This window comes from Ostrinia furnacalis, unplaced genomic scaffold (genome assembly GCF_004193835.3).
Source record: "Ostrinia furnacalis isolate ACB-3 unplaced genomic scaffold, ASM419383v2 OfSCF1242, whole genome shotgun sequence".
Taxonomy (NCBI): domain Eukaryota; kingdom Metazoa; phylum Arthropoda; class Insecta; order Lepidoptera; family Crambidae; genus Ostrinia; species Ostrinia furnacalis.
This window is the reverse complement of record NW_021131481.1, coordinates 162,633-178,566: the sequence shown is the minus strand read 5'-3', so window position 1 is coordinate 178,566 and position 15,934 is coordinate 162,633. Positions and strand designations below refer to the sequence as shown.

Here is a 15,934-nt window from a genome sequence, read left to right as displayed (position 1 = left end):
AAAATAAAAAGTTGTTGACAGATGACAGCGAATGATTATTGCCAATATGACGTCACAGCATGGCGGCTCGTGTTTTTAGTCACGTGATATACAGATTAAAAATATCAATTTTTAATTTTAACATAATAAATAAATCATGTATATTTACGACATAAAATCAGTATAACTATGTTTATTTCTACATAAAGTTCATTGTGTATTGATTTTCATATTTTTTTATTTACCACCCAGAGTAATAATTTTTTTNCAATTTTTAATTTTAACATTATAAATAAATCATGTATATTTACGACATAAAATCAGTATAACTATGTTTATTTCTACATAAAGTTCATTGTGTATTGATTTTCACATTTTTTTATTTACCACCCAGAGTACCCTATTTCCGCTTTTAAAATAATTACAGGCACTAACTTTGATGGCGAGATATGAACATGAACGCATGAAACTTAGAAATATTCTCATGTGATGAGAAACGCTGATGGTAATGTAGATAAAGGTTATGAATTATTAATATTGCTCATACATAATCATCGATTTGATTTACAAGCAATCTCTAGTTAGCAAATGCTGTTTGAAAGATACCTAATAATTTAATGGTTATTTCTGTCTTCATACAAGTTAATGACTATCTAATAATCTCATATTCTGTCTTCACAAAGTAAAGTTACGTATTAAAAGTGCACTAAGTAAATACATAGAAATTTACATTATAAAGGTGCCAACTAGAGGAGAAAAATGAAGATGGAATATTTCAGCAAAATTTTAGCAAAATAAAATGGTATCACAATTATCCATAATCAATTATTTATGTTTAGATCTCAAATACAAAATATATGATCTTACAATTAAAAAATCATTCTTTATAATATTAACTCTGTGGTTTAACCTATTAACCACAAATATCTACACTAACATCTTTGCCACAGAATATCACATTTAAGTTTATTAATTCTATTTTAATAGTTATTTTAAGTGACCCATTGGTCTCTACATTTTAAATATTTTGCAATATTAAAGCCTAACTACAAACAGGCCATTGTCAGTCAGCTATGTTGTTCACACGATTGTTTTATTATTGTCGTTGACTATAGTGCTCTTATCAGAATCTACTTCACTTCAAAGAAATTAATTAGCCATATCTATATCATGCGCTAGCGCTACAAGGTCGGGTTATCTAGGAAATTAATGGCTAACCGGGTTTAGAACTACAGCATCATATATTGGCATTAATCTCGCGCGTACTTCATAGGATTAAAAATCAATTGATCCGTCTTGTATGTTAATCTTAAGTGCTTACGTCAAGCACGTATTATAATAGATGACACGACTGAGAATTAGTTACAGTGCAGCTAAGGTTATCAAGGATAGTCATCGGCATGCTTACCGTGATGGTGTCATAGATGCCGTTTTGGTCGGAGCGTAGCGGCGCGGGCGCGGAGCCGGGCGGCGCGGGCAGCGGGGCGGCGTGCGCCCGCGCCGGCGGCGGCGACAGCGGCAGCGGGTCCCCATTGCGCGCCCATGTACGGTGGATCTGCCAGCTTGTGTCTGAGAACCTGGCTCTGTCCTGTGGACAAAATGATAGAAAATTCTAATAAGTCCAGTCACGAAATCGTAATAGTTAAGTTGTTTATCTCATTTCAACCTAATGACGTCAATTGCGTGCAACCTATCTAAATGATTGCCTATTATGTTATATAAATCATTTCAATCTTTTTATGGCCATGATTTTCTTTTTCAGCATCATTTGTGGAAGACTGGAAAATCTTAATGAATTTTGTTTTTCTTTAGGTAGCGTATAATCTTTCTGTGTAATGTAGAGTCTGATATTGATTCCACCAACCATTAGCATTCATATCACGCTAAAGGTTTCTCAGCTGGACTTCTTTGTAACACAGACCGCATTTAGGCAGGATATCAGCTATAACTAATCTAAAAAGGCTCCAGCCACGGCCACTGGGTAACCTAATGACATACTTGGGAGTTTCTAATTAGATAGACAAAAGCAGTTAGGAAAATATATGTTCACTCAACAATCCGTAATTGTTTCACTTACGTGGGCAGTGGGCACCTAATCTAATAAAATACATCGGAGCATTTATTAAATAACCTATCGTTAAATCAATTTATCGAACGTAGCTACGGAAAAACGCTGACACTTTAGAATTTATGTGGCGAACTTGTTGAGATACCATCCAGATAATTCGAGTGAAATTGAATAATGATTGGTTCGATAACTTGCCGGGGGCGAGAGAAATTTGGGCACCGACGAATTTATTTTCCTTAAAAACAGGCGTGTTTATGAATAAAGCGCTCAACTTAGGATATAAAGCAAGAGCTGAAGTTATCATCTCGAAAACCAGCTCATTGTGTTTTAATCCTGGATATGAGTCTACATAAATTACGGCAAAAAGGTTTATAAATAATGAGCGGTACTTTTGACCAGAAGGCGTTACAAGTACAGGTTATTTCAAAACCTCTGCTCTACAATGTGTGAAAATAGCACAGCAGGTAGATAAGATAATAAACATCCCACGTGGGTTTGCACATGCATGGACGTAAGTACACGGGTTTAGTTCGTATTGCGTTGTCTTAGAGGTCAATATGTGGGTACGAGTGTTCGCGGGATGCAGCGCGATCAGGGGCGCGCGTGGGCGCGTGCACTCAGCATTTCGTTACCACTTCTCAACACGTATCGCGCGATAAGCCAGCACGAGGAATTAATAAAGTTATCCACACCTTCGTGGATACCGTTCAGTCTTTAATGTCATCAGTTCAATTGACACGACTTCATGTCTCGTTTATTAAATTACATTACAAATCAATAACAAGATTGGCTGATTGTTTAATTATATCAATCGCTTTAATAACCTATCATAATCATTATCATCACTGTTCTATTCTGAGGCCTCTTGGCTGTATCAGTTAATTTATTTTCAATGTTTTTTCTTATTATCTTCTTTATTATATCATTATCTAACAATAAGATCATAATTTGCCGAGAAATAACGGTTAAGAGCACTTTCCACTAGATACTGGATTAGCGCGCGATACGCGAACATGGCAGAAACATTTATTTATGAGCCCAATAATGGATGGACGCAGATACAGGGGAGGATAAACTGGCGGGATAATTGATAAAAAGGCCGACTAGAATATAAACCGAGCTAATGCATCAGGTAATGCAAGTTACGATTAGGTTACTATCGTAAGAATAGCTACTTTACATTGCCAATATAACTAGGTACTGAGAATTTATCGAATTGCACAAAGACCGAATTGGCCACGTGCCACATCATTACAATTGTAAAAGCAGAATAAAAACGTTTAATCCGTAAACATTTCAATCAAATTGCAAGCAAGAGGGATTCCTCGCATTGCATTGCTAAATTCATTATTAATTCTTGAGGCTTGCTGTAGCATAAAAACCTTCTCAATGACACAATTTCAAGATCTCTATCTATTTTGATAATCTAATTGAATAGACAACGACCAAACTCCATATAAAGTTATCTAATAATAATCATAGTCAATAACAAATTTGTTAAGGCTATTTAGGTTTAGTGTTCAAACAACCGGATCCAATCCACGCTTAATTACTCTGATACAGTCTCATAAAATATGTATGCGGAGATTGCGATTCCAAAACGTGTGAATTGCCAATTAATTTAAAATATCTACGGGTTCTTAATGAACTTTGAATGCATATTTTATACCCATAGCACAATGCAGGCAATATAAACTTTTAATCAAGTCTAAGAACAACAATATTATAATGCGAGTCGGTGATTTAATTGACATCCAATGCCTCGTGAATTGAATGGATAAATAGGCCATTCACTGTACCCACTAATAATAAAGAGCAGTGTCAATATATCGTTTATGCGAACTTTTATCATTGTGCTTACTTAACATTGACAAGGTCTCGATTAAATGCTGATTAGTGCTAACTTTAAATAAACATATCTATAAGTAAATGACGACATTACTGAGGAAAATTATGTGTTGTTGTGTGGGTCATTAGGCTGGGTACGAGCTACGTTTCGGCCATGTCCCGGGCGTGCGCGGCCTCTAATCTGCACATTAGCATCTAGTAGGCCTTCAATTAGGCCTACACTACAGCAGGCCTTAGGGCTTAGACTGAATAAAATTTATTAAAAGATCATTATGTGAACTGTATCATCTGTTTCCTCTCTATATAATTTCTAATCAAATTAAGGCTGGGTTGCACCGTCTTACTGTAACTTTAACAAACGTCAAAAATATGTTAAACTCCATACAAAAAACACTGGTTATCGTTATAGTTGCCGTTAAAGTTAGGTGGTGCAACTCAGCCTTATAAAAAATATAGTCTGAAAAGTATACAACATATTGATTATAACAGAAAATACTCATGAAGGGCACGACCTTATGTGTTTTATTCCCAAAGACATAGATAGCGTTAAGTCGAACTCATTTGGATTAGAAAGACAGTTAGCACTTATGTTTGCGGAAGGCCTGCCCCACGTACAAGGGCCAAGGACAATCGTTCTGCGCGTTAGCCGCTGCCACGCGATTACAGCGGAGATAGCGACCGCTGTCTCTGCGGGCTTCTTTTATCCTTTTATGTCATCTTTAGTTGCCGCCTCTACTTCGCAAATAGTCGGACGGAGCCCCGTTTACACGTCCTAGAAACAACTCGCTAATTTGCTTGCACTTTCAACATCGTGCTATCGAGAATTTGCATGCGATCTCACTACATATTTTAGCTGCTACGAATGTTCGAGGATTTCGACGAGGCACAAGAAAATAAATGGTAAAATTATGAAAAAAGAAAGTAATGATGAACCCGATTCACAAATATGACTACATTTCTATAGTTACAGAAGTTGACAATCTCGGTGTCTCCTCCGATATCTCAACTGATACTTAGTAGTTTTTAGCACTTTCAACATCATGCTATCGAGAATTTCCATGCGATCTCACTGCATATTTTAGCTGCTACGAATGTTCGATGATTTGGACGAGGTACTATGTTAGACAGTTCAATAAAATAAATGCTAAAATTAAGAAAGAAGAAAATGTTAATGAACTAGATTCATAAATATATGACTCTACATTTCTATAGTTACAGAAGTTGACAATCTCGGTATCTCCTCCGATATTTCAACTGATAGTAGTTTTTTAAATCAGGTCATGAGACTTTAATCTATAATCAAGGTGTTGTCCTAATCGTCGAGTGTTGTTAGTTATTATTGGATACTAAAACATTTGTCAGCTAGATGTTTGGAATCAAACCTCATAAATCTTAACTTCTGTATTTATTCCTGTCTCAAGTACAAATTCAGATTGCAGGATATGATTGTTTAAAGAAATCCTACAAAAACAAGCACTTAAGACCCGAGTTTAGGTCTTACGTAACATTGTAGAGTCTATGAGAAAGTTGTCCTCGATACAATCTTTTAAAATGAGTAGACAATTAGACAAGGTTATTGAAACTTCCGACAGTTTTGTATTAAGTAATATTTTTTGTTATTTCTCTATTGCTTTTAGACATAGATACCTACCTGTTTCTGAAAGTCAACACCATTTTTAGTGGACTAGACATACAGTTTAACGTCTGAATGCGCCTTCAAGTTCAAATAAAAGGCACTATGTAGCTCCTACTCACTATTTGTGCTGTATTAATGTCGTGTCGTGCTAAATGGTAGCCGGCTAAATAGCCACTGCATACTTGTCCTGCTATAAGTATCTCGTATCTACTGCTTTATTAACGCTTGGCATTGAAGTACGTAGTTTGACACGGTTATTTAGATTTAGATCTGCCATGTTTCTGACATTTATTTACTTGGCACTGTCCATTATACTTATTTGTATGTCTTTTGAAAATTTGCATCCTTTGCTATGAACTCTACATTGGCTATACCGCCATATGATATTACTTAATGAAATAATATATTCCACGACAGCCCACGAGATGATTGATGGTAGGACATGGGCGTTGGGATGTCGTCTTAAAAGTTACATAACTTTTTAATCCTTTAATACACTGTGATATTGCTACCAATAGGTATTTAATATGTAAACATTCGCTAATACAAAGAAACCAGATCGAGTGCCAGAAGTTCTAATCACACATGTTTAGATTATTTCAATTCGCAGAATTGAATTGTATTAAGTGGCTAAACGCGTCCGCACAAACCGCGGCCTCTGCCTGATAAGATAACCTTGCCTTTCAATTTACTTCGGCAAACGTACGTACACCAGCGCCTGCGCCGGTCTAGAAAAACAAGCAAATAATACGCGTATCAATCACCTTCAGGAAACCCTACGCGCTCATATTTCAATTTCCGTTACTTAATCTCTATTACTATCGAGAACTGAATATAAAGGGGGACTCTATGAGAGAGAGTCGTTATCGTAAGGCATTGTATGGAAGCGCTAAAGCCATCATTATTTCATGCTGTCGTGTAGAGTCGACCGTGCACCTACCTCGTGCTCAAAGGGATCGTCTGTGCGGGAAACCCGTTTCTGTTTATCTCCGCTGAACGACAGCCTCCTCTTGAACAACTTCATTTTGAGCCGTGGTCGCCGGCGGCGCTGCGCAAATGTCACCTCAGCTCCGCCTCACGCGGCTATCATTACTTAGGTATTACGCGAACGTCTTCACACTTGAGATTTTAATTTAAAACCACTGGTGTTTTGTAATCATATCACTAGGGTTATCCGCGATTTTTCGAAAACCGCGGGAACCGTTCGTGTTTTGGTGTCGCGTTGGTTGATGTATCGTCCGGTCGACAGGTCGGAGCGAGGTCGCATGCCGTGTGCTGCGCGCGGCCCGGTCGCGCTCGCGGCGCGCACTGTCGCGGCGCGCGGCACTCCGCGGTGGACTGCGGGCACTACACGCCCCCGATTTTTACACATCAATCATAATCAACCACGAAAAAACCTTTTGTTCACTAATTTCACCCGACGCTGAAGCCTTCATGTAACATGGCCAGGGGAAATGAGTTCGGTTAGGACATCCATCTTTTTACACTTAACACATAATGTGTAGGTAGGACATAAAACGTGCCAGCTTATGTGTTTACAGTAATATATCTGCACTCTGTTATTACTATGATTGCAATTACTGATAAATATTGAGTGTATAAATACGTAAGTGTTCATTTGCAGCGTTCTGAAACTTGTATAAAACTTTCTGCGCACATTTTAAACGTTTGTGTCAATAACATTTTATTTCGAATTGCAATAAGTATTTATATGCGAGTGAAGTAACTTGTTTCTTAGGTATTCTATTTTTATTTCAACCACATTTCGTAGTTCACTAATAGTGCCTACGTAACCTAAGTTCATAGTAGTTCGTAGCCACGAATAAATAAAGCATCCGTTCCAGTCGTAAACAATGCACCAAAATGGGACGAGTTACAGTTTGTAGACCGCGTGTGTTTGATAGGTGTCAATTCCACGAAATGCAGCATTAAATTGATGTTGTTTGTTTACAACCATTTACATTTTACCTTCAGTGTTTAAGTAAGTATATATTATGTACCTATAGTTCGCTACAGAGACTCTGTGTCCGGGTCGTCTCGTCGTAAACTCAGTATAAGGTGCTACTTAATTAAGCTAGATAAATAGACTGTCTCACTGCTTATCTACCACACAGATTGTCTCACTACACGCGCTTCAGACATAGATCATTGTTAGGTACTTACTTAATACAATACATAGCTGTTTGTAAAGAGCCAGACTGTCTCTATATCTATGGTCAAACATGTATCTTTCAGCAGTAATACAGTGAAATCTATCCACCTAATTCTAAGTATTGCATTATGCACTTATGTGCATTTTAATATTGTAATTCACGACAGCTTACAGAGGTCAATATTTCGGCAACAACAAATTACGACAGCAAATAAGAAATCTGCATAAATATGGCTTGATTTACACGTGCAAAAAATACTTTTGAAGCCCCGTTATAAGTCGACCGTCAACGAGGAGATTAAAATTTGCTCAGACGCCGACAATAGGGTTTGTAATGATGTGTGCATGCACCTACCGCGCCGCAGGGCTGGCGGCAAAAGCAAACAAGGCCCGAAATAAAAATTCACTACGTGGGCCAGGAAAAGAAAACTGATTTTTCGGGAAAAATATTTTATAGAATCAAACCCCTTTTTGGAACTAAACATCATAACACATAATTTTAAAAGCCTACTTGCATAAATAGTCTGTAGTATTTTTTAAAAGCATACTTACATAAATAAATGAGTTTTATGAGTTTTTAAACTATACAAATTATTCTCTCTACTAGACCTGTGGTTGACTGGCAGAGAATGCCACTTGGCATTAAGTCCGCCACTGTATGGTGGTGGTTTAAATAATAAATAAATAAATTATCACTTAGTGCGCAATAAAGAAAAATATAAAAAAATACATTAATTACTCAAAAAAAGAAGTTGATACACGCATGACAGTCACTATCATGAAAAAATACTAAAATTCAGCCAAGGCTTCAATAAAGCTTCAATTTATACCCAAGTTTGAATCTAGTTTTGAGTGTCGCTTTATGATACGAACTTAAAACCAACACGCGGGAAACATGACTCAATAACGCGACAGGGAATGGAAAGCTATCTCGAGGGAATATCTGCAAGAACATGGCGTTTCGCATCACTTCGGTTTATTGGAATATTTTCTCGACACTTATTTTCAGCAGATGTGTCATGTATCCTATAAGAGCCTATGGATCAATTCTGAATTTAATACATTTTTTGGCTGGATGGTCAGTTATTTTTGTAGTTATTTCATTAATAGCATTATGTACACCTAAATCAGTGTCAGTAACTTCACTGAAATCAACATTCTTAGGCAAAATGGGTAATACTATAAATTTTCTTTTACCATTTTAATTTCGCAAGAATAATACGGTAGCATAACAGCCCTAAAGGGGCAGCACAAATCATGACATTTGTAAGACCTTCGCAAATATTTCATTGTGGGCAATAAACTGTAATTGATTGCACGCCGGCCCGACTCCGTTCATTCCACTTATAAATTAACCGTTTAAATAACCACATAAACTTTAATCTCGGAGAATGAGATATTTGCCGTTTTTAATTGAGATATCAAATATTTCAAACTCACGGTCTACACTATAATAATGAGAACTGTAATTAATAGTTGCTCTATCATATTTCAATACACGTCATAATTTCTAGTATTACATTTAAATACGAAATAAAAAGAACCTCTGTGGTTTTCCTCAAAGAATAATAAAAATAATATATCTCTACCTATTTAAATACTGGTCTAAGCCACTGACTTTGTGTGCTACTAACTCAAGATAACGATTTTGATATGTATGTAATGTAATGAATAGTTTTCTTGAATTACCACAAGCTAATTCATAGAATCTAAATCAATACTTAAATAAAGATTATTTGACCCTAAAACTTGTATGTCGACGCCCCATCACCTATCCCACCCATTTCCTGACCGGTCAAACTAACTTTTCGGGGCGCGTAATCCCAAATGTCATTCTAAGTGGTTGTTAGTGTTTGGGCAAATATCAAACAGGAAGAGGAATGTTCGGAATGCGGCGGGAGAGTTCGCTCGTGTTTGCCTTGTGGTTAGCACTTTCTAAATCCTTGCTGGGAGGTTAGCTTGTGCGTGTAGTTTGTCACTCGAGTAAAAGCTTATGAAACTATACTCCAATAGTTTACTACGGTCATATCGGGTGATACACTTACCTAGATCGAATAGACGGTATAACTTAGATATCTTTGAACGGAATGTAATACAGTGTGAGTCACGTTAAAGTGTACATATGAAAATAGATGAAAGTAGACCTATTTTTATCGACAAAAAAGAGGTCAAAAAATTTTTGAGATTTTTTTTAATTTTTTATTGAATTTTTTTTCTTCCAATTACTTATTGTAAAGAAAACGTAATAACTTTTAAACTATGCGGTATATCCTGATAAAATAAAAACAGTAATAATTCTAAATAACAGGCAATACTAAAAAAATACATAAAATACACAAAAAATGCCAACAAATAATAAAAAAATATACTTTTTTTTAAAAATCTGCTTTTAAATTCGTGTTTTTTTGGTTATTTTATAAATTTCTCCAAAAAATGCCCCTATAACAGGTGGTTTTTATTACTTTGTATTATTTTCTATCGTATTATCTTTGTAAAACCAAAAATCGCATGTCTCTATCCCTATCACAACATTTGCTATGATCGTTTGAACAAAGGCCTGCCACAACATTATTCTCCGCTACAGGTAGAGACAATTTTAATTTTAACTAAAAAGCTTATTTTACTTCGAAATCTTTTGTTTTTATTTGAAATTTNACATAAACTATAATCTCAGAGAATGAGATATTTGCCGTTTTTAATTGAGATATCAAATATTTCAAACTCACGCTCTACACTATAATAATGAGAACTTTAATTAATAGTTGCTCCATTAAACACATAATTTCTAGCATTACTCAAATACGAAATAAAAAGAATCTCTGTGGTTTTCCTCAAAGAATAATGAAAATAATATACCTCTACCTACTTAAATAGATACTGGTCTAAGTTTCTGACTTTGTATGATTACTCAAGTAAAATACCTACTACTTTTCTTGAATAACCATCTAGCCAATTCACAGAATCTAAATCAATACTTAAATAAAGGTTATTTGACCCTAATACTCGTATGTCGACGCCCCATCACCTATCCTACCCATTTCCTGACCGGTCAAACTAACTTTTCGGGGCGCGTAATCCCAAATGTCATTCTAAGTGGTTGTTAGTGTTTAGGCAAATATCAAACAGGAAGAGGAATGTTCGGAATGCGGCGGGAGAGTTCGCTCGTGTTTGCCTTGTGGTTAGCACTTTCTAAATCCTTGCTGGGAGGTTAGCTTGTGCGTGTAGTTTGTCACTCGAGTAAAAGCTTATGAAACTATACTCCAATAGTTTACTACGGTCATATCGGGTGATACACTTACCTAGATCGTATAGACGCTATAACTTAGATATCTTTGAACGGAATGTAATATAGTTCACATAAATAACTCTTGATTCCCTTGAACATAATGGATTTAGGTAACGATCAGGAAATGTCAAAAATTTGTAATAAATGATACTACTGTTTAAAAATCATTGAAATGGTCTCATTAACCTATTTATCTAATCAATCAGCATCACACACGTGTGTTACTACCTAAGTAAAATACCTATCCATCTGGTTATCACGGAAAAATTAAGTGGTTTTGTTTCAACCACTATAAGTAGGTAGGTAGGTACCTATCTATGCTCCGTTGCACACACATAATCAAGAAAATGCTATAAACATTTATAGGCCATAGAAAAGACATGCAACTGTAGCAATAAAAGTTAAAATACCATGTTACTGATATCATACTTACGTTTTGAAGAATATTGCACCCATAATAGCTATGTACTTATGAAGTGGTTAATCATGTTATTACTTCCAATTTGTGCTGCAAGTCGAAGGAGTAATGGTTATTTAATGGAATTTCAAAGAAGAACCTTTATCGAAATTGACCCAATCGCGTTCTTCGAATAGCTGTAACACATTGCAGCGAACGACCCGATTTTTCAGCAAATGGTGTGAAAATGGAGTGGATGAAGCCGTGCGCTCGCGTCGCCCGCGCCGCTTTCTTGTTCACGACCCATAATCGTAATGGGAGGTAATATCAGCAATTTCCAGCTCCAAAGAGCCTCTTATATCAGCCGTATCTCGCGCCGACCCATCGGATGCCCTGAACACCGAATATGCCGACTTAATGACCCGGACCCTTTGAGACCGCTCACCGAAATAATTATCCTAAATTCATTTATACTTCAAATTTTCTCCAATTATCGGTTTAACATACCGTACAAGGGTTCGTTTAAAAGTTTATTTTATGTTTTCGCGTGGACGGCCATAAAATTTCATTAAAGTCTGATAAATTATGATATCGTATGTTATGTAGGAGATAAAATTTCATTAGGTCTTCGTAATATTTATCGATATGGCACGGTTACTGCACTTACTGCTCATTTGTGTTGTCTTTTCGCTGAATCAATAAAATTGTCATGCTTTAGATCTCAATCGGTTCGACAAGTAAATAAAATATGTAGATAAACAGTTATGATTGGACGGTAAGTGGTAGTACTAAGCTGTTACGGTCAGTGCTTGAGTCGTTACTACTGAAGTTAAGCAAGTTGCGCCGCGGATGGCCTTTTCTGTCAATCAAACTCAACTCAATCTCCTTGTTTCAGAAACAGTGACTCTTTTGCCCAAATATCTCGGCGTAGAGGCCAGAACAGCCAGGGGATTAAAAGGCAATTAAGTAGAGGCTGAATATCTAAGTAAGTGTTTTATTAACATAAATCTGTGTTTAAAATTACAGTTTATAAACTGAATAAAGTCCATAACATCTACGAGTATTACGAAGAATCACACTTTACGTGTTATTCTATACGTAAGACGAAAGTTACTCCTGAAGTGGGTGAACAAAATAACCTATGTTATGGTATTTATTCCAACTCGAACGTGCTACGTGGAAATGAAATTGTTTTCATTTTCGTACAATATTATACGAGTGTTTTCATATGTTGTTCTGACTTGTTTGCGAGTTCCCAAAAATAAATGCCTGTTTAGAATACCCATATTTACAACCGCCCCTAAAGTTGGAATTTAGATGGAAATGAATGGAATGTGTCAAATTGTTTATGTTTTCATTTGAGAATTATAAAACACGTTTTGAGCTTTGCTTGTCAAGTATCTTTTGTGTGTAATTCTGTGAGTCACCATTCATAAAATAATACTTGACGTACATATATTTCTTTCAGTTATTGTGACTCACAGAATTGACTCCTCTAACATTCATAGCAATTACTGGTTCAATCTTCTCGTTATAAGGTTTAGAACTAGCTGTTAATGCGTCATCATAATCATTTTTAAGCTACTTTAGGTAGGATTATAAAAAAAATATTGTTGAACCCAACAAACTCTATCTTCCCTTATTTATATTCACGTTTATATGTTTAAAAGTACCCCTCCTTCTGTCGTAGTCGGGTAAAAACACCTAAGTAGTAACTATAACGCTATAAAATAGATTGAATCGAATTGAAAATAATATAAATAAATAAACCGTCACTGGCTCTGGCTTAAAAGTGAACCTTTCCGAATTTTATCACTTCCATTAAAATTTAGAATCAACGATCACTTACCGAGCTCTGCAAGTGCGCCAGGATCTGCTCAGCATTGGCTGGGTCCGCCAGCTCCACGGCTCCTGACACCTGCAACGATACCCCGCTCCATTAACTGGGTCAATCGCTCCCGGGGCAGCAGGACAGCGGGGAATTATTCGCCCCAATTTTTTGTTTTGTTTCCCACCAATACATGATGCAACAACCAATTTATTGTAGTCAATAAGTTATTACTTTGCCCGGTTTAGGTACTTTATGGTGGGCGTCAGTTATTTTATTAAATTGTATACAATTATCACAATGAAAATTGAAGAAGTGAATGAATGGATACTAAATTATAAACATAATAATAGAAAAACATCACCATGTGAATACAAACAGCAATAAACGGCGCGTCACTCACGTTACAAGAAAGGAAAAGAAACAAAAAAATATAATATGATGCTTATTGCTTCAACATTCAGTCTATTATTTATTCATCTTGCTTCGACATACAATCAGAAAAACCTTTATTTCGCCTCGCTAAAGCTCTGAGACTTTGTCATAAAGTTACAAAGAAAATAGATAAGATATTCTTAATAGTAGTTTTATGTGCACAATAAATATTTTCGCTTTAAAATCGCTCCAGCCAAGCCGTTTCGATTCAGGTCATTACATTCGTTTATAGACCACGTAATAGCAATAAAAAGAATACCCAAGTGCAAACACCAATGTTGGCTTGGCCTTGTAACACAACTACGCTCTCGAGTTTGCCAAATTTACTTATGATCACATTCGGGGCATTACATCTGGTTAGGTTAGCGTGAGAGAAATATAGCTATTTTAAACTTATTCAAGGAACGGTTATAAATACCTTAATTAGGTCCATATAGGTTTTGACTTAGGGCTTTGCAAATTTTTATCCAGTTTTTGAAAAAGGAACATTAGGACGTGATAGTTGATACCAAAAACGTAACGGAAAGCTTAAAACTTTTCATTTACAAAAATGTTATGGGCGCTTTTGAGAGTGTTTATGTATTACACATTTCTAATCTCCCAAAAGCAAGCCAAATATTCGCTGTGCTACAATTTACTATAAAAATTGGGATAAGCAGATGTAAAGTGAAAGTGATAGATAGGTGGCAAGGATAGCGGCGGTTTGTCGCGGCCGCCCGAGGCGCCAATTTGCGGGCATTGTGCGCCGCATCGCGCCATCTGCGTGCTTTGTTGCGCCCTGGGACCATACCAGCTTGGAAATTGTAGCTCAGTATCGCAATATAGTCCACCTATTGTTAATCTGAATTTTATTGACATACTAAGTTTAATTATTAGGTAAATGGAAACGCAAGTTTGCTGAAAACTTCCTGGTATAATCATGAAAAAATACCCATTGAGAAATGCACCTAAAATGTAAATATGAAACAGAAACAGGATAACTTGGTAACTTATAATTTATTTTGTAAACTCTGTTCGCCCTGGGGAAGTCCCATTAAAAACTAATTAGGACTTGATAAATCGACGAAACTAACTCTACAATCTGTAGGTAACATAACAGTGCTACACAATCACCTAATTAAATTAGTAATACATAAATAGAATAGATAAGATACTATATTAACAGATAGAATAATTGATCGACTCTATATTTGTTTTCAGTTTCAGCAACTACTTAGTTTATATAGGACTAGGCGACCTTCAGATTTAATCTCTATTGTATCAGCTATCGATTTACCTGTAAAATTATGTTAATCGAACGTCCCATTATCGGTACTAGTGTTGTATTGAAGCCTCGATTATTTTAGAGCCATTATGGTATTGCAGTACGCCACACAGTTGATTTATCTCTAAGCTTGGACATAACTGGCAGCTAGATTTCCTAAGTCGTATTCAGAATAAATTACAGACTCTCAGGTGCTCGGCTGGTATGTGGAACGTAGGTACAGTATGGCTATGGTGCTTGCGAACGCTATTTTCGAGAAACTCGGCCACTTGTTTATAGTTATTATAGTAATAAGCGTTTATCTATCCCTTATCGCTGCCTTTGAATGGGCCTCTTACGTTACGATACACAGATAGCTTTACTGTTGCAAACAACAAGTTGTAGTTTTGATTCTATCAGTAAAGTGTAAGTTTTGGTCTTTATCTTGAAAACATTATTGGTTTATTTAATGCAAAAGCTAATAAATACAGTAAAGTCTTATTTAAGATCGGATGTCAGTGGTGGTATTAAAAATTATATTTTATTATTAAAACAACCAGTTTGAAGAGTAACGCCTTGCTTTTAATTATATAGTCCATTGAGAAAAATATGCAATTATTAACCGTAATTGCATACCAAAGATTAATGGCGCAACCGCAAGCAAAACCAATACTTTGCTGACACGGGAAGAGGATGAATTCATAATAATTTCTGTAATTGTTTTCCGTGAAAATACTGAGATGTTCAAACTCTCACCGCGCTAATGATTTAATGATGTACCGGAGAAAACTGTACCTGCTATTTTACACGTAATATTTCATAAGTTGGTCACACAGACCCCCGCTAAATTACAGAGTTGCCAACGCGACAACACAATCTTCCATCTTCATACGCGGCGGAGTAATACCGATAATGCTATTTATTATAAATCCTATCACCGGCACTGTTAGCTCGCTCGTTGAGCCGTGTGGAACGTTGATCTACGATGACGAGATAGCACTAGGCTGCAATGCAAGAGAATGCAAGCCATGCAATTCAGCACTATGCATATAATAGAGTACA

The 15,934-nt window shown here is 36.2% G+C and overlaps 1 protein-coding gene across 11 annotated transcripts in view; it reads right to left on the bottom strand.

Moving 5' to 3' along the window:
• Window positions 1-15,934, bottom strand: part of by (focal adhesion protein tensin) — a 114,813-nt gene that overhangs the window by 47,853 nt on the left and 51,026 nt on the right. For 9 of the 11 annotated variants that reach the window (XM_028303431.1, XM_028303430.1, XM_028303435.1 and 6 more), the window contains 2 exons: window positions 13,216-13,284; window positions 1,388-1,567 (listed from right to left, as the gene is read on the bottom strand). In XM_028303431.1, coding sequence (XP_028159232.1) covers window positions 1,388-1,567; window positions 13,216-13,284 — 249 coding nt within the window. Of the gene's footprint in view, window positions 1-1,387; window positions 1,568-6,471; window positions 6,860-13,215; window positions 13,285-15,934 lie in introns of those variants that run through there. The other 2 variants (XM_028303441.1, XM_028303440.1) reach the window with 1 other exon arrangement.